The following is a 20,105-nucleotide window of genomic DNA, read 5'->3' as shown; positions in this document are numbered from 1 at the left end:
TGGCCAAAGTTAGCTTAAAGTTTTTATCATGGGAAACTGTTTCCAATGACCTAGTGGCTATTACGTCTGCTAGGAGAATCTCTGAACTTCATGCCTTTTTGCAAAACATTCATACATGTTTTTCATAAAGATAGTGTGTTTGAGAACCTCTCCTTCTTTTCTTCCAAGGGTGGCTTCTGAATCCTTTGTCAACCGATCCATAAATCTGTGTTTTTCCCAAAATTTTCAAACAAAAGTGAATACACATTACATTTACTAGATGTTCACTGTCAGTTAAGATTCTGTTCACATCGGACAAAAGCCTTCAGAAAAACTGATCAGTTTCCCTCTTAGTCCCCTGTCAGAATGGGAATAGGTTGTCTGAGTGTATATATTATGCTTACAAGGAAAGGGGTTTATCACTGCCTGCACCCCAAAAGCCCATTCTACTAGGTCTGAAGCTTCACCAACAGCCTTCTTTTCCAGGGTACCTCTTGATGACATCTGTGTAGCTGCTATCTGGTCCATGGTTTATGCATTCATTTCACATTACAAACTGGACATAAAATCCAGATCAGAAGCCTTTTTTGGTTCAGCTGTGCTCTGGAATATACTTCCATAAGACCAACAAGTGTTAGAGAAACTGGGGACTCTATCCCATATGTTGAGAAATGGAGGGAAAAAACAACATTATGGTGAGTATATCATTTTCAGGATTATGGAAGGATATCATGACTCAGGATTCAATGGGGTAGATAGCATCACTTATAAAACAAAATATGACAGCATTTTGGTGGGTGGAGATCCTTTGTCAGCATGAGAAATCACCAAGATGGGGAGCTACTATACAAACCCAGTGTATGCTAAATGTGGGAATTAGCAGAGCTACCGGGGTGCCGCACACAGGGGATGACTTTATAGCAGTTTATGGCACCTACCTAATACCTCAGGAAAGTGGGGAATGCTCTAAAAGACTTGCATTATACAGTCTTGAAGAACCATATATAAGAATATAATATTATGGAATATATTAAGTATCCATGAGATAGAAGCCTGGGAAATACTTAGTGTGTCCCCAGGTGACCATTGAAATGTCCCTGCAGGTAGAACAATAATCACGACACATACCTTGGTACACAGGACTAAGACCCGCTCATTCTCAAACTTTCAGCATGTGATTGAAATACATTACCTGACCTTCAGGTGATATACTTGTCCACTGAAAAGTAATCCACTATCATAGGACATGGCAAGTATCATACAGCAATTGGATAGGTGAAATTTTTGGTTACTGGCAGGGTGTCCCACAGGGCTCTGTCTTAGGCCCTTACTTGTTTAGATTGGATCTTTCAGACCTAGCATTTTCATCTGAGGTGTTCTACAGTCTATATGCAGATGACCTGAAATTGGGTAAACTGATAACATATGTTACTGATAAGGCATGTCTGCAGAAGAACTTGACTAAGTTGACCATGTGGGCACAGGAGAATAATATGTTGATAAATGCATCAAAAACTAAGCATGTGAGATTTGAGAGACATAAATTGAAAGGTGAATATTCAATACAGCACACAGTGATTGAAACTGTAGATTAATTTAAGGACCTGGGTATATGGGTAGATCCAGCCTTGAGTTTTTCTAATCATATCAACCAATTGGTTAATGTTAGATGTTAAGTTGTCAATCTCGCCTTCATTCTTGCTGGATGGGTTCGGAGCCGATCCTCGGCTCCGACTCAGCCACTTACTAAAGCTCGAGAGCTAATTTTACCGGCTCGAGGCAACCCTATATCCCATGATGCAAGGCGGTAACTACCTAGATCTCATTTGCCGCTTTCGCTTGCGAGGTGCATTTTTACCGGCTCCTGGTAAGTTTTCAATTTTTCAGACTTTTAGTCACTCCCCTTCATTTTAGTTCACTACTGTTATTTTCTTAACTGTTAACGGTTAGATTTTTTACCCTATCTCCCGTTAGTGGTTCCCCTTATCCAGTTATTTATCCCTTCCCCTAAGTTAGGCCTTAAGCCTCCCCTTTCCTATTTTTTGTCAGGGATTCTCTGTGGTGTTTGGGTGTGTTTGTATCCCTGTTTTATTTTTTTATTTGGATTGGGTGTTTATTGTGTGTGTGTGTTTTTTTAGTACTTGGTGTTCCTTCGACACCGTTATGTCGAAGGACACAAAGGTCTCAGGCTTCAAGAAGTGTGACTCGTGCTGTCAGAAAATGTCTCTGACAGATGGTCACACTTCTTGTGTTTACTGCCTGGGACCTCTGCACCTGCAGGACTCTTGTTCTGTCTACCATGCCTTCAGCCCAAGAGTCCTGCAGGACCGCAGAAATAAACTAATACTGAGGGCTTATTAAAGCCTGAGAGCTCCCTGACTAAGTCTGCTCCAGGGAAGCCCTCAAAACCAGTAAAGCCTTCAGCTTCAAGCCCTAAGCCATCGGCTACTGGTTCGCCTTCTGTGACGAGATCAGCTCTGGCCGGAGCCGATCCTTCTGTGTCACAGCTTACAGTATCGGCTCTACCCGGCGCCGATACCGCTAAATCTAGGCACTCACTGTCGGCTCCGGAAGGAGCCGACGTATCCTCGGCTCCTTCGGCTCCACCCATCTCCAGAAAGAGATCAAGATCCCCTTCGTTGGAGTCTATACATTCGGCTCCGAGATCACCCCTGCTCTCAGAGCGGAGCCGGTCTTCTCGGTCGTCCAGGCTGTCCGACCATGACCTTGAGAGAGTGGTGAGTAGACTATTAAAGTCTCAGGCATTGGCTCAAATGCTCCATAGCCCGTCTCATCAGACGGTAGCTATTACACATCCACCTAACATTCCTTCTTCGACTCTCCTACAGAGCTCGGAGCCTGAGCTCCTCGGAGCCGTGACTGTTGTGGCTTCGGAGCCGATACCTCCCCCTTCGGCTCCATCGTCCTCTGCTCCGATCTCCTCCTTGATGCCTTCATTGGAGGGATCTGGGCGTCTGGTCTCTCTCGTCAGCTCCGAGGGGACGAGTGGCATCGGACCCTTGTCTGACCCCGTTCTCCCTCTCGGAGCTTCGGCGCTGGTGAGCTCAGCCTCGACATCAGCCTCAGAGCCGTCCCTGTCGGTGCAGCCTGGGGTTCCTATCTCTTCAGAGCGGGAGCCTTCTGGCCTCTCTGATGGGGGAGCCTTGGAGGTGATGAGGAGTGTACTAGCCCCAGGGCGTAGTCAACAGTCAGTTCCATCAGCTCCTCCCACTACAGTGCCTGCTGACGTCTCTTCCCACTCTCTTGCTCCTGGACCCAGAGATCCAATGCCTCAGGTTTCCCCACTGGGAATATCTTCCTCTTCCGAGGCTTCTCCTGACCCGTCAGGTGAGCCTCCACGTAAGAGGACATGTAAGAGAAACATCTAGACTCCCCCGAGTCCATTACATCCGATACTGACTTGGATGAGTCGGAGGGATCCCCAAGGTCCCCCTCTGAGGATGTCTCTTTCTCAGACATCCTTGAACTCCTTAAGCAGAGGGGGAACTGGCCTTCCCTTAATCCTTTCGAGGACGAGTCGGTATACCTGGAGGCGTTTGGGTCTCAACCCTCCACCTCCTGGGTGTCTCCGCCTTTCAACCCCCTTATGGACGTGGTGGCTCGGAAGGCGTGGATGGCCCCAGATTCGGTGGAACCCACTCCTCGGAGGCCTTCTAACTTCATCACGGCCCCACCCGATAGGCAATTTTTGACAAAAGGTGTCCCGGTTGATGCCATGGTGGTGGCTGCAGCCACCAAGAAGGAACTAGCTGATCCTTCAGTACCTGTCCATCCTCCTAACAAGGATTCCAGGACTATGGATAGGTACGGCAAGCGGATATTTTCTTCAGCAACCTTTGCCATGTGGTCGCTGAACTACTTGTGTCACTTCACCCACCTTCAAAGAGATGTTCTTAAAGAGTTGGGAGAAGTTTTACAGGATCCATCGGCTGCTGGGTCCCAGGATAAAATTAACTCATAGCTAGGAAGAAACTCCATTGTTAACTCCTCCATGCGGCTCATTTCATATGCAGCCGATGGAGCGAGTAGGGCCGCAGGCACAGGAGTGGCTTTAAGGCATCTGTCCTGGATGTGGCTTTGTAATTTTGCAGACCCCTTCAAGGTGTCCTTCACAAACTCTCCTTTTGATGGTTCGACCTTGTTCGGACCTCAAGTGTAAGACACCTTGACTAGATGCAAACAGGATGGCAAGACTCTTTCTGCCGTAGGAGTCCGTTTCTCCACCCCTTCAAGACCTTACCCAAAAGGTCAGAAGGGAGGGAAAATGTGGTCCCGCAAATCTCAAGGAGTCCGGAATCTACTCAAGGTTCTTTTTAGTACCAAAAAAGACAGGGGACTGGAGACCAATATTAGATCTCAGCAAACTAAACAAGTTTGTAAAGAAAACAAGATTCCAGATGGTCACGCTTCAGACCATTCTACCCTTTCTGGGCAAGGACAATTGGATGTGCTCGGTGGACCTTCAGGATGCGTACTATCACATAAAAATTCACAGGCGCTCCAGAAGGTTTCTCCGCTTTTGGCTGGGGGCCAGTCACTTCCAATTCAGAGCCCTGCCATTTGGACTCACTACAGCCCCCAGAGTGTTCACCAAATGTATGGCAGCGGTTACGGCTCACCTGAGACGTCAAGGATTCCAGGTGTTTCCATATCTAGACGACTGGCTCCTCACTGCCACCACCAGGCATCAATTTCTCCAAGCCAGAGATTACACCATTCACATTTGCAGAGGGCTAGGGATCTCTATAAATTTCAAAAAATCTGCCCTGTCACCCTGTCAATCTATTACCTTTATAGGCGCCAATTTGGACACCGTACAACTTTCAGCAACGTTAACAGATCAAAGGATCTTGGATATTCAAAACCACATCCATGTGCTTCTCCAGAGTGACAGAATTCAGGCCAGGTTTGCCCTGAAAGTATTGAGTCTTATGGCGGCCGCCATAACACTTCTTCCCCTTACCCGCTTTTACATGCGTCTCCTACAGTGGATGCTGTTCGCCCAATGGTCTTTTCAATGACTTCCCATGCGTCACAGGATCATGATAACTCCAATTTGCAAAAGGCATCTGACCTGGTGGATATTGTCCCCTCAAGTCCATCAGGGCAGACCCTTTGTTCCTCCCGCCCCGGTCACCACGGTTACATCGGACGCCTCCCTGATCGGGTGGGGAGGGCATTATCAGGGCAGGATGGTCCATGGCACTTGGCAACCTTTCGAATGCCACCTGCACATAAATGTCCTGGAGATGAGAGCAGTGCTTTTAACGTTGCAAGCCCTCCACGACTCTCTTCCCCTGGGGACTATTGCAGTCCAAATGGACAATATGTCCGTAGTGTGGTATATCAACAAACAGGGCGGAACCAAGTCCTATCCACTGTGTTGAGAGGCACTCAGACTTTGGCAGTGGGCAATCTCTTCTCAGCGGTTTCTGATAGCAACGCATATCCCCGGGAAGTCCAACATCATAGCGGACAGGTTGAGCACAGCTATTCTCATGCCTCACGAGTGGTCTCTCAAACAATCTGTGACGGAAGAGATTTTTCAGAAGTGGGGCCTTCCTTGCTGCGATCTTTTTGCTATGCCTCAAAACAGCAAATGCCCCGACTTCTTCTCCCTCTTTCCCCTTCCAGGCCATCCCCCCAGAGACGCTCTAATCCAAGATTGGCCCCGGGGACTTCTCTATGCCTTTCCTCCCTTTCCTCTAATACCACAAGTAATTCAGAATGCAACCGCCTTGAGAGCCAAGATGATTCTCATTGCCCCTTATTGGCCTCGACAGATATGGTTTCCGTTCCTGCATCATTATCTTTTGGTACAGCCATGGCATCTGAACCCAGTTCCAGATCTTCTGACCCACCAGTTGGGGCAGCTGCACCAATCCATACCTTCTCTCAACCTCACTGCTTGGTTGCTCCACTTCCGTCCCTAGCCAGGCTTCCTATGATTTCTAATCCCGTCCGGGATATCATAGTAGCTTCCCTTAAATCTTCCACCAGAAGGATTTACACTAGTAAATGGCAATGTTTCTCCTTCTGGGCAAATGCTAGGAACATAGATCCCTTTACTACTCCGATTCATTCGGTCTTAGAATTCCTAGCAGAAATATTTCACTCAGGATCTTCTTCCTCCACAGTAAAAGTTCAGCTGGCAGCCATGTCAAATTTTCATATTGGCTTGTTGGACCACAACATCATGTCCCATAAACCTTGCAAGGCACTCCTTAGAGGTGTATTTTTACTTAAGCCTCCGATTAGAGACCCCCCCACCACAGTGGGATCTAAATTTAATCTTAACATCCTTGATTCTTCCCCCCTTTGAACCTGCGGCTACCTGTTCATTGAAATTTCTTTCTTGGAAGACACTCTTCCTGGTTGCCATTACTTCTGCCAGGAGAGTATCTGAGCTTCATGCCCTCTGCATTCGTCCTCCCTACTTAATCTTCCACAAAGACAGAGTTTCTCTAAGGACTAATCCGTCTTTTTTACCCAAAGCGGCATCGCAGACGAACTTAAATCAATCTATTGATCTTCCAGTTTTTTTCCCAAATTATTCTAATAGAGCGAGCAAAAGCTACATTATCTCGATGTTCACCGCCAACTCAGATATTATTTGGACAGAACCAAACAATTTAGGAAATCTGATCAACTGTTTTTATCCTATGCAGAGAACAGGAAAGGCCTTCCGGTATCCAAGGTAACCCTATCTAGGTGGCTGTCTTCTGTGATTACATGCATTTATCAACTCAGAGGTAAAGAGTTGACTTCTAGGCCAAAAGCCCATTCAACTAGAGCACTAGCTACATCTACAGCTTTTCAGGCTAGACTTCCAATAGACACTATTTGTGCAGCAGCCACATGGGCCTCTCCTCATACCTTTGTTTCACATTACAAATTGGACTTAGCCTCTAGAAACAGAGAAAATTTTGGTTCCACTGTTCTCAAGAGTCTGTTCCATTGAGCCACCCAGGATAAAGGTGCTAGGGACGCGGTCCCATCCAGCAAGAATGAAGGCGAGATTGACAACTTAACATTGAGAAGTTATGTACCTACCATAACGTTCCATGTTAGTTGTCTTCTCTCGCTTTCTTTCTTGCGTCCCTCCCACCATCCCCCTAGCCTGGTCAGACCGAGAAGTTTGTTCCTCTTCCTTGAAGAGTCCTGATCCAATTTTTCCAAGCTAATTAGCTTCCTAGTGTCACTAGATCAGATTGGTCTTTTTCGAGGGATTATTTCCCCTTCCTCCTCCTCTCCAGTTGGAGGAATATATTGCATAATTTTTCCTTAGCTATCAAACGAGATCTGGGTAGTTATCGCCTTGCATCATGGGATATAGGGTTGCCTCGAGCCGGTAAAATTAGCTCTCGAGCTTTAGTAAGTGGCCGAGTCGGAGCCGAGGATCGGCTCCGAACCCATCCAGCAAGAAAGAAGGCGAGACAAGACAACTAACATGGAACGTTATGGTAGGTACATAACTTCTCATTATAGAACTATAGGTTGTATATAAAGATTTATAAAGTCTAGGAAATCAGAAATGATTACATCATTGTTTGTTAGTTACATTAGACCCAAACTTGAGTATGGAATAACAATATGGAAACCCTGTAAGAAAACAAGCATGAGTAAACTGGAAACAGTACAGCAAAAATATACCAAGGGCATGCATGGATGTAAAACTTTAAATTATTATGAAATACTAAAATATCTGAACTTGTATATTGTCTCTCATGGATATTTAAGAGGAGGTCTTATTCAGGGTATATAGGGATTTAGAGACCTCTGGGAATGTTTGTGGTTATCAAACAGTAGCAGAGAATCATCAGACAACCTATGTAGAAGATTTTATAAGAATGAGAAGTGTCTTAATTGGTTCTCTGACAGAGTAGCTGATGCATGGAACAGACTACCAAATTCCATTAAAACAAGTACTAGTTTAGATATTTTTAAGGGAAGCATGGACACTTTTTATGGAAACAAGTGATCTGATGTTGTCAATCTTCATCTGTGCTTGACTCTTGGGGTAATCTATTCCGATCCTCAGAACTGGTCAGGCCATTATACAGTGCATGCCAGCCAAAAATCTCTCAAGCTAATAGTCTACACACAATGCCCCTCTCCAATTCACCTCAGATCTTGTTTGCTGCTCTTACAGTAAGATGAGTCAGCTGACTCTCCTCTCACTGCTAAATAATATTTAAAATGTATTAGTCTTGCTACCTTTCTTTGCTAAAAAACTTTAATATTTTTCTTTTCTCTACCCACCTTTTCCACTTGTGTGTTTCTATACGCCTTGGTATTCTCTACTATTGCTGGTGGTTGTACTTTCTGTACCTGTTGGCATTCCTTCCCTACCATCGCTGGTAATTTTCCTCTCTCCTTTTCTCTCTACCATTCTGGTAGTTCTTTCTACCATTGTTGGTAGAATCTTCTCCTTTTCCTGTCTATCCTTCTGTGTGTGTGTGTGTGTGTAGTGTGATGGTTTATTTTTCTGCCACTTGTCAATATGGCAGCTTAGTCCAAAGGCACAACTGGATTTAAGCAGTGCCAGGACTGGGGCCAAAAAATGCTTAACTCTGATGGGCATATGGATTGTGTTTACTGTTCAGGTGCTCCACATTTAGACAGAGAGTGCTCCATCTGCCAGGCCTTCAGTACTAGGGCCTTGGTAGAACATCATACCAAGAGTATTCTTAAAGGGCTTCTTAAGATCCCTTTGAAGAAGCATAATTCAAGGTTGATAAAGTCTCCAAAGTCCTCTGGTTCCAAAACTAGTCTTCTGGTGCTGATATCTCCATCGATACTGACATCAAGAAAACAAAAGTCCCTTTCTGTTGGTTTCTCCTCAGAATGGAGAGCTAAGGTTCCGAAGCTCTCTGAACAGATTCATTCTTCGACACCAGTCACCTCAGCACCTTCAGCACTGGCACCAGCACTGGTATCGGCACTGGCTTCTTTAGTTTCCACGTCAGTGCCAACATCTCCTTGTGCACTGAAACAGATCATACCCCCTTCAGTGCTAAAAACTGATCCTCTTTATTCACCCAGGAAAAAGTATTCCCCTTCCATTGACCCCTTCTTTGGTTAACTTCCCAGTCCCTTTATAGAAAGGCCAGAATCTCCCTATGAATTGTCTGTTTGCTTCTCCAGGAGTCTGAAATGAACTCAAAATCCAAAAAACTGGTACAGGACTAAAAATGATGGCACAGCTCAAACTGAGGAGTTACTTTATTGTTAAAAATACACTTGACAGTAAAACGGGTTAAGCGCTTTCATCTGTCATAATACAGACTTCATCAGAACCATAGTAACAAAATTATCCATGGTTTTTATACTTCATTAGGCGCCAAAAAAATACACTCAATCAACTTTTAAAGACATACTCCATTTGTTAAAAAATACATATAAAATTAATACTAAAGATAAAAACATACAATTTCTACTGCTGTCAGATAGATAAATAAATAAATGACTAGTCTAAAATAAGAAATGGTTTTGTACTAATATATTCATTAATACCAGGGGAACTAGTGGCATCTGTTAACATCTGCCATTTACTTTCTTTTGAGGCTAATAAGGCTTTCCAGTTCCCCCCTTGTACTAAGCTATCCACTTGATCAATAATTGAAAACTTAAAATTGTGAAAGTCTCCTTTAACACTAATACGTTTGTATAAAGCATTATTTATGTCTTGAACCTGAATCTTGTATAAATGCTCGTATATACGTTTCTTTAAGTGTCTCTCAGTTTTTCCAATATAAAATGCAGGGCAGGCACAGCAAGTCGCAAGATAAACTACTTGTTTGGTATTACAATTGCCTGCCCTGCATCTAACAATTGTTCTATTTATGTCTTCTAATTTAATAAACGCCATTTCATTGATAGCTCTACATTGTTTACAAGAGCCACATTTCCTAGTTCCTGTATACCTCTTTTTTTTGAATTATTGGTTGCTTGTTCAAGTAACTTTTTAATATTGGGTGCTGTCTTATATACAAAATTTGGATGACTACCTAATACCGTCCCAGTATTTTCCGAAACTGTGATCAAGTCCCAATGTCGTTTGACTATCTCCTTAACATATTGTACAAATGGGGTGTACATCAAAACACATACTCTATTGTTTGTCTCACATGCTATGGCTTTATTATTTATGTTATTACCATTGTTATTAACTATATTGGGTGACCTATCCAATAGGGGTTGATATTTAGTACCCCAATGCTTGTAAACATAGTTAACCACATCATTCAACAAGGTCTGAGGATAATCTCTGTTTTCAAACATATTATATATTTGTTGCAACTCATTTTCCATAATTTCCTTAGTAGAAGACATGCGGGCAGCTCTGATACAATGTCCTTTGAGTACATTTTTAAACACATATAATGGATGATTACTACTGAATTCAATGTAATCATTGGAAAATGTAGTTTTCCTGTGAATTTTAGAAACAAAGCCTCCATTACTGTGACTTATAAAAGTGTCCAAATAAGCTATACCGCCGTCACTAGTAATGTATGTAAACTTAAGAAATTCAGTTGTACCATTGAGATAGTCAACAAATGACATAATGTTCTCTTTTGTACCCTTCCATAAAATGAACAAATGATCCAAATATCTGGTATAAAAGACAATATCTGAATAATATGTACTTTTAAACAAAAATTCAGTCTCCCATTCTAACATGACAAGGTTTGCAAAGATAGGGGCATGAGGCCCCCATAGCTACACCTTTATTTTGTCTGAAAAATTCACCTTGAAAATGTATATAGTTGTGATCAAGTACTAACCCCATCATGTCTGTAACCAAACAAATTTTATCCCAACTCATAATAGAATACTTTCTCAAACTATTACTAAAACATTCTAATCCAATTTCTTTAGGTATACACAAAAACAAATCTATAACATCAATGGTTATAAATATGAGTTCTTTGTTCCATATATTTGGTGTTAGTTTACTTAAAAAATTCCAAGAATCCTTCGTAATATGAGTTAATTTTTCGTAAACATGTTTAGTCCATCTGTCTATAACAACACCCATATTATACGTTTTGGACTTTGATCCCGAAATAATAGGTCTAAATGGAGGATTGATAATACTCTTGTGTACCTTAGGGATACCTATAATGTTAGCCAAAATTGGATATTCAACTCTCATAAATGAGTACACTTCATAAGTAATTCTGTTATCTATCAAATATTCCTCTAAGGCTAAATCTATCCTTTTATAACCTATATTAATCTCATTGATGGAAACTACTTCATAATTACCACGTGTATAAAATATTGTGTATTGCCGTGTTGTAATCAAATGTATTATACATAACAATACCTCCCTTATCTGGTTTCATTATGCGTATGTCATTATTGCGTACAATTTGGTCCAAGCAGGTCCTTTCGTGAATAGTTAAATTGTCCTTAAAGGCATTTTTATAAATATTTCCTGCTTTTATATTTTTGTTTAACCAGTATATATCCTTACAAACCATCTTCTCATAATGATGAAGTCTGTATTATGACAGATGAAAGCGCTTAACCTGTTTTACTGTCAAGTGTATTTTTAACAATAAAGTAACTCCTCAGTTCGAGCTGTGCCGTCATTTTTAGTCCTGTACCAGTTTTTTGGATTTTGGGTTCATTTTCGATATCTGAGTTTCGTTGTTCCTCTAGGAGTCTCACTGAAGTTGATGTGGAGAGATTGGTGGACTACCTCCTCATGTATTGGGATCTTCCTACTTCTCCTAACCCCCTCTCCCTCCTGGAGCAGGGATGATTTCTCCCAGGACTCCTCCAATTTGTCCTCCTCTGACCTCCTTGGAGGCTTTAGAGCTCCCCACTCTGACCACTGAGGTTCCTATTGCTCTGACACTGACAGTCCCTTTGCCTTCAGTTCTGGAGTCAGCTCTGACTTCCTCAGTTCCTCTGGAACCGATGGATTCCCAGGATCGTGGCTTCACTGCCTGGACCGAGAGGTTTGAGTCAACTCCTGTATTTTTATTCAGAGTTGTCCTTACCTCTTGGGACTCTGGTGGCTGGGGGTCCTTCTTCTGCTCTAGCTTTGGAAGTTGGTCTCTCGGGGTGGGGTGTGACCCTAGCTCCGAGTTTGTCTTTCTCGGTTCTGGGTACCCATCCCTCCTTGGAGGGGCCTGCTTTCCAGACTACAGAGACAGTATTGGCCACCACAAGCTCTCAGGTGGCTTCTGCTGCATCAGAATTTCATCCACTGACCCCTTCTAACCGGGAACTTCCACCAACCTGTGTGCCCTGGACAGCGAGTTCCAAGGTTGCAAAATATCTTAGCTGAGGATAACCCTTCTTCCAAGACCTCCTCAGACATTCCCACTGAGGAGCCTCCTCAGAAGAAAATGTGTAAGAGGAAACAGCTGGACTCCTGAAGAGTCCATCACTGAGGACTCTGATTTTGATGATGGGGAGGGTTCCCCCTGGTCACCCCCATAAGACGTCTCCTTTGGAGACATTCTTGAGATCCTTAAACAGAGGGGTTACTGGAAGCCCAAAGATGCTACCTCTGAGAAGTCTGTGTACTTGCAAGCCTTTGGTTCTCGCCCATCTGCTTCCTGGGTGACCCCTCCCACTGATGATCTCATTAAACTGATCGCTCATTGGACTTGGAAATCTCCTGACTCTATAGAGCCAATTCCCCAGAGACTAGATAACATCCTTTGTGCACCTGAGGACCACCAGCACTGGGCTAAAGGGTTAGCAGTAAATGCCATGGTGGTAGCAGCAGACACCAAAAGGAACTGGCTGAGGAAAGTTTCTCAGTTCCTCCCCCAACCAAGAGTCTAGAGCAATGGACAGATTCGGAAATCAGGTTTATGCATCATCAACCTTCGCCTTAAGGTACTTGCATTTTCTGGCACACTTCACTAGGCTCCAGAGGGATCTGATCAAGGAATTATCAGGCACCCTAGCAGAAGCTGCATCTGATAAGGTCCAAGAAAAAGTGGCCTACCAGTAAGGTACCCTGGAGTCTATTTCTAATTCGTCCATGAGGCTCATTTCACATGCAGCCAAAGGGATGACCAGGTCAGCTGGTTCAGGCGTTGCTATCAGACACACCTGGATGCACTTGTGTGAATTTGCTGAGCCATTCAAGTCTTCCTTCATCAATGGTCCCTTTGTTCGTCCCCAATATTAAAGAAACTCTAGCCAGGTGTGAGAAGGATGGGAAGCCCCTGTCTACTGTGGGCATACATTTTTCTGCTCCCCGACAATCCTATTCTAGGAATCAGAGGAGTGGGATAATGTTCAAAACATCTCTTAGGCCTTTCCAGGACAGACATGCTGGAGACTCCCCATGGGGCGGGGGGGGGGAGCTCTAGTGGAAGACTCCAACCCCAAGCCAGAGGTGGCCCATAGAATCAGGCCTCCAGAGACTCTTTCTCTGGCCAGCCCTACCAGTACTTCTGTAAGGGGGCCATATTACTTACTTGTGGAAGCAGTCTGGGGGAAGAATTTCTCTGTGTGCAAAAGCCTGGTGACAGATAACCACAGATGTTTGGGTGCAGAGAATTATTACCAGAGGTTATTCTATCCCTTTCACCCTTTATCCCAGATCTCTAACTAGTCTCCCCGATATTCCACCCAATTAGAGAGACCAAGCAGCTTTAGAAATCCAAAAGCTGCTAGAAAAAAGGAGTCATTCATGAAGTCCCACCAGACAGATAGGATCCAGATTTCACTCAAGGTTCTTTTTAGTGACAAAAAAGACAGGGGATCTCAGCCTTCTAAACAAATTTGTTCAACAGTCCAAATTCCGGATGGTCATGGTTCAATCTGTACTTCCCTTTTAGAGGAAAATGATTGGATGTGCACTATAGACCTTCAAGACTCATATTACCACATAAAATGGACAAATGCTCCAGAAAGTTTCTCCGTTTTTGGCTAGAAGACAGTCACTTTCTGTTCAGGATGCTGCCCTTTGGTCTTACCACAGCCTCAGGCCATAACGGCTCACTTGAGATGCATAGATACCAGATGTTTCCATATCTACATGACTGGCTCATCACCACTTCCACCAGGCATCTACTGCTTCAAGCAACATAATTCATTCTGCATTTGTTGGTGAGCTTGGGCATCACAATCAGTCAAACAAAATTTCAGGTAAGCCCCTGTCAAGATTTAGAATTCATTGGAGCTTTTCTGAACAATATTTCTTATGTAGCCTCCCTTCCTCAGCACAAATTACAGAAGATAAAATCTCAATTACATCCTATTCTATGCAAAAACAAAGTTCCAGCTCTACTAGACCTTCAAGCGTGACTATCACTCTAGTCCCATTAATGAGGTTCTACATGCGGTTACTACAATGGCTTCTAGCATCACAATGGTCTATTCTAAACCATCCAGTGAACTACCCCGTACTAATCACCAGTCACTGCAAAAAAGACCTATCCTGGTGGATAGAATCCGAAGAAATCCTATTAGGTCATCCATTTGTCCCTCCTCAACCCAAGGCCATAGTGACCACGGATGCCTCCCAGATGGGGTGGGGGGGCATTATCTGGGAAGAACAGTCCAAGGCATTTGGTCCCCTCTAGATGCCAATGTGCATATCAGTGTCCTGGAGTTGAGGGCAGTGCTATTAGCCTTGCAAGCCTTGCAGTCTGACCCCCCAGGGATCATTGCAGTTCAATCAGACAACATGTCTGTAGTCTGGTACATCAATAAACAAGGGGAACCAAGTCCTACCCCGTGTCGAGAAGCCCTCAGAGTGTGGCAATGGGCTATTTTCTCCAACCACTTCTGAAAGCACTGCACATCCCAGGCAGTTCAAACATGATAGTGGACAAACTGACCGGATGCATCCTCCTGCCTCATGAGTGGTCTCAGTCCTGAGATAGCAAGGAGGATTTTTCTTTGATGAGGCCAGCCTTGCTGCTACCTTTTTGCATCACCCCGAAACAACAAGTGCAGAAACTACTTTGCCCCAATCCCCCCTCAGGGGGAGCCACAGAGAGACGGTCTTCTCCTCAATTAAACCCTGGGTTTCCTCTATGCCTTTCCCCTTTCCCTCTAATTCCACTCTTTCTCAAGAAAGCAGCCAAGATGAGAAGCATAGTGATCCTCATTGCACCCTGTAGGCCTCAACAAATTTGATTTCCCTTCCTATGGCTTCCTGTAGTTCACCATCCATGGATTCTGGACCCAGTTCCAGACCTGCTGTCTCACCCTCAGGGACTGGTGCATCCCAACCTTCAAAATCTCAAGCTGACAGCTTGGTTCCTCCAATTCCACTGGTTGCCAGGTGTAATGATATACCTACCTCGGTGCAGAAAATTCTGCTGGCTTCCCATAGACCATCCACTAGGAAACTCTACCTTAGTAAGTGGAAGAGATTTTCAACCTGGGCTTATGATAATCTTCATCATTTTTCTGCTCCTGTGGAAAACGTTCTAGAATTTCTAGCCATTCTTTTTGATCAAGTCCAATTAGCTGCCATTTCTAACTTCCATAATGGTTTCGGGGACCCTCCTATAATTTCACATAGACTATGTAAAGTGTTCTTCAAAGGAACCCTTTGTTTAAAGCCTCCATTTAAAGACCCTCTACTCCCATGGGATCTGACCATTGTTCTTCAGTTAGTGGTGTTTACTCCCTTTGAGCCAGCAGCTACATGCGATTTAAAGTTTCTTTCATGGAAAACGCTTTTTCTCATAGCTATAACTTCCCGCAAGACGAGTTTCTCAGATACAGGCTTTATGCTCAAAATCCCCTTACTTAATTTTCCACAAGGATAGAGTTTCACTCAGAACCAGTCCATCCTTTCCTCTGAAGGTAATCTCAGAGTGCAACATTAATCAAACCATAGACTTGCCTGTTATCATCCCCAGTTTTTCCAACAATAGCAAATATTGTCTACATTTGCTGGATGTTCACAGACAATTATGTTTCTGTCTCAACAGAACTAAGAATTTAGAAAATCAGAGCAGTTGTTTGTATCCTTTTCCTGCCCAACTTTAGGGAAATCTGTTTTCCAAAGTTACTTTGTCAAAATGGTTAAGAGATGAGATTCTTTTTATTATATATGTAATTAATACAAAGTTACCTGTGCCTGTGAGAGTGCATTCCACCAGATCAATGGCCACTTCATCTGTTTTCCATTCCAAGGCTTCCATGAATGAAATATGCTCAGCAGCAGTATGAACTACTCCACATACCTTTTTCAGTCATTACAAATTGGATCTGGTCTTCAGGGGAAGGGCTTCCTTTGGTAATATGGTTCTCAGGAATATCCTTCCATAGGGCCACCCAGGAGCTAAAGTAGCTGGGGACATTGGCCCAAGAGTCAAGAATAGATGAAGATTGACAACATCAGATAAAGAAGTTATGTTCTTACCATAACGTTCCATCTGTGTTGTCGATCTTCATCTATTCTTGGCATCCCACCCTCCTTCCCTCTCCTGTGAATTCCTGGAGGAGTGAACATTTGTCCTGGGTGCCTTGTTAGGGTTCACCTCGGAAGCTCGGACATGGCTTCTGCGTATTTGCTTATGGTTCTTCTGGCTATCTATATAATTCTGCAAACTCGATCTGAGGTGAATTGGAGAGGGGCATTGTGGGTAGAGTATTAGCTCGAGAGATTTTTGGCTGGGGTAAGCTGTAAAATGGCTGGACTGGTTCCGGGGATCAGAACCGACTATCCCAAGAGTCAAGAATAGATGATCAACAACACAGATGGAACATTATGGTAAGAACATAACTTCTTTTTTTGGTATATTGGCATGCTAGAAGGGCATTAATGCTCATGCTTGAAATATTTGTATGTATGTATGTATGCTCTTGTAATTCTTACAAGTCCTAGATCTGCAAAAACATGCAAACCTGATCTGTACACCTGCTAGACAGAGCACAAACTGCAGCAGATTCAGACATGGCTACTGCTGCTCAGGTATTTTTCCATCTGCTTTACCATTGTATTGCTGCATGCTAATAGGCTGTGCAACTTCTGTTCTGATGTCGATGAACTGAAAGATAGTTTTTATATGATTCATTTACATGTTATTATCATAGGATCATAGGAGATTACCAGGCTATCGACCCAGAGGTCATTTTAAGCCTAGCCGTTTCATTCCAATGTAATACCATAGAAATGCTAGTCAATACCCAAGATTGCATTTAATGATGACTGCCCATGTCCAGGAGGGTTGTGGGCTCTATACTCTGTAAGAATTTACGTCGCCCTATGCACTGAATGCTGTCTTTTAAGTCTATTTAGGCACTCTATTAGATGTGTTGCATAGTGCTCTGTGCAAATGCAGGCAGGTGTGCAACTATGTTCTGTGAATCAGCAATACCTTGTGAATTGATTTGAAAGCCTCACTAAATGCTCTCGCTTACTATGCAGTTTGTCTGTAAACTCCAGCCTTAGTCATTTCTTGTTTATAAGATTCTCTGCCAGCTTTTAGACTATCATCTACTGCAGTTTTATAATTGAAAAAATAAGCTAGATGTATGCCTGATGTTACAGTATACATGTGACTAAATAATGTTTCTGAATCCTAGATGACATTGTTTTATTTTATTTTCTAGGTGTTCAAATGGATCTTACATGCAGATCAGTTTTAATCATTATCTTTCTTCAACTTAGTTTTGCAGTTTGCATTTTTGTAAATTTCAACTGGAATCGTTTAAGTTTAATAACATTTTCCAGTGAATATTTTAACTATAACAGAGCAACAGAGCAGGTTATATCAGTGAAAAAACAGAATGTTAATAAATCAGTGATGATCCTTGTGTGGAACTGGCCATTTGGAAAACGCTTTACGACTGACAAATGTGATGTGTGGTTTAACATCACTGGATGTTACTTCACGGATGACAGAAATTTATACCCCCAAGCAAATGCTGTGGTTATTCACCACCAAAATGTCTGTCACAGCATGAAATATCTACCTGAAGGAGAACGTCCACTGCTCCAACGTTGGATATGGTTCAACAATGAGTCACCAAGTCACAGCCCAAACCTGGAACTTATGAACAACTTATTTAATCTGACTATGACATATAGAAGGGACTCTGATATTTTTGCCCCCTATGGTGTCCTGGAGATGACAAAGGAGCTGAAAAATTATTCAGTTCCTAAGAAGGATAAATTAGTTGCCTGGGTTATTAGCAACTGGAATCCAAATTCCAGAAGAGTTCAGTACTATGAAGAGTTAAGGAAGTTTATAAATATTGACCTCTATGGAACAAGCCATCAATCACTTGATCAGAAATTGCTGTTTTCTACTATTTCTCAGTATAAATTTTATCTTTCATTTGAGAATTCTATTCACACAGATTATATCACTGAGAAACTGTGGAAAAATGCATTTGAATCTGGAGCTGTGCCTGTAGTTTTAGGTCCTTCTAGAGAAAACTATGAACACTTCATTCCGCCAGACTCTTTCATTCACACTGATGACTTTGGTACAGCAGAACAAATGGCCAAATATCTACTAGAACTAGATAAAGATGAGAAGAAATACAGGAAGTACTTTGCATGGAGACAACACTTTGTGCCAAAACCATTTAATGATGCCAATTATTTTTGCAAAGCCTGCAATGCAGTCAAAATAATGAGTGACTATAAGACAGTGAAAGACCTTGCAAGATGGTTTAGGTCTTAATTATGGTTGTAGTCACTTGCATAATAATCCCAGTTTTAGGTTATGCATCCACAAAATGTGTTTTCTTCCTATTGTTTCTTGGTCTTCCAGTGGACCTATCTGATAACACTAGCTTTACCCCACCGGACAATTCATTACATGGGGGGCAAAAGCCAAAGCATCCCCTGGCTAGGCAGAAGTCATATGACCCATTAATTGCTGCCCTGGTGTGTAATCAGTGCATTCATTTACGTCTCCCATGATTCTATGATCCTGTGATGATCTGCAGCAAGAGTCAGGTGGTAGAAAGCAGGTCAGCATTCCAATACAGCGAAGCATCCTACCCTCCCCTGTGTAGTTTTATCCTTCCTGCTGTGGTCATATGAGCACCACTCATTGCTGCCTAATGTGGGAAGCACAATTCAGCAGTCGGCACATTGAATTTCCCAATTAGTACACAGAACAGTATGTGCTTGGCAGGTCTATGTTTTGCAGATGGAACATTGAATAGCATCACCAAAGTGGGGAGCCAGAACCAACTCCCTCCCTCTTTCCAGACTGAGCAAGCCAGCGACTGTCACTCACTTCCATCCCCCTCTCCCTAGCCCCCAAGCTGTTAAAAAATGTGCTTTGTTTCTTGTATTTATATTGACAGTCATGAACAAATAAGGCAGTATTACAGAATAAAGAATGTATTTTCTCCAGAACATATGACTGACTTTAGGAATCTTGTGTTACAAACATAATCTGCTAGTAATTTTCTGCTACGTTTTGTACAGTTTAAATAGCTACCTTACTGAATAACTTAGTACATAATTGATCTAACAATATCCATAGGCATCAAAACACCTCATTTAAACAAGTTAGCATTAAAGTAATTAATCTCAATCCCAGCGTTCTACCTTCTGACCATTTTCCATTTCCAGCATAAGCAGGAAATCATTAGTAACATTTTCGGTCACAGTAACAGAGGATGATCCTTCATTTAAAGGTTAAATAATGTCCTTAGTCATGGTAGGTAAGAGGCTGGCTTGGATTCTACCCTGTATCTTCTCATATTATATTTGCCTCTCTGTCTCACACTCCCTCTTTCACTCTGTCTCTCTCTCTCTCTCTGTCTTTCACACACACACTTCTGTCAGCCATGGTGCCTAGCCAGCTTTCCTGTGTTTCCTGTGTCATGGGCAGCAATGAAAATGTGACACAAGTGTATCTGTTCCAAACAGAACAGGCCATTCTGAAGTCCCTGACTGTATTTGTGTTAAAGTCACTAACTTCATTTTTTGTACAATCTTCTCTTAAAACTACTGAAGGCAAGAAGCTGTAGAGGATTTTTTTAGTATTGTAGTTGAGATGACAGTCCATTGTTCAGCAGTATGTCAGTGGACTTCACGTGTACCTCAGACAATATCCAGTACCAGGTATCACTGTGTTGCTTGTATCAGCATTTATCCCATTGTGTGTTGCTGGCTTTGCAAATAAGCAGTA

At 42.8% G+C, this 20,105-nt stretch overlaps 1 protein-coding gene across 1 annotated transcript; it reads left to right on the top strand.

Annotated features, from left to right (window-relative positions):
- Positions 1-17,563: 17,563 nt before the first annotated feature.
- Positions 17,564-18,796, top strand: LOC122790360 (4-galactosyl-N-acetylglucosaminide 3-alpha-L-fucosyltransferase 9-like). Its single transcript, XM_044057876.1, has one exon. It carries the CDS (start codon positions 17,568-17,570, stop codon positions 18,636-18,638), a length of 1,071 nt encoding a protein of 356 aa, XP_043913811.1. The 5' UTR covers positions 17,564-17,567; the 3' UTR covers positions 18,639-18,796.
- The last annotated feature ends 1,309 nt before the right edge of the window (positions 18,797-20,105 follow it).

This window comes from Protopterus annectens, chromosome 16.part0, assembly GCF_019279795.1.
Source record: "Protopterus annectens isolate FY-2018-M chromosome 16.part0, PAN1.0, whole genome shotgun sequence".
Lineage (NCBI taxonomy): Eukaryota > Metazoa > Chordata > Ceratodontiformes > Protopteridae > Protopterus > Protopterus annectens.
The sequence above is the reverse complement of the archived record's forward strand: the minus strand, read 5'-3'. Positions and strand labels throughout refer to the sequence as shown.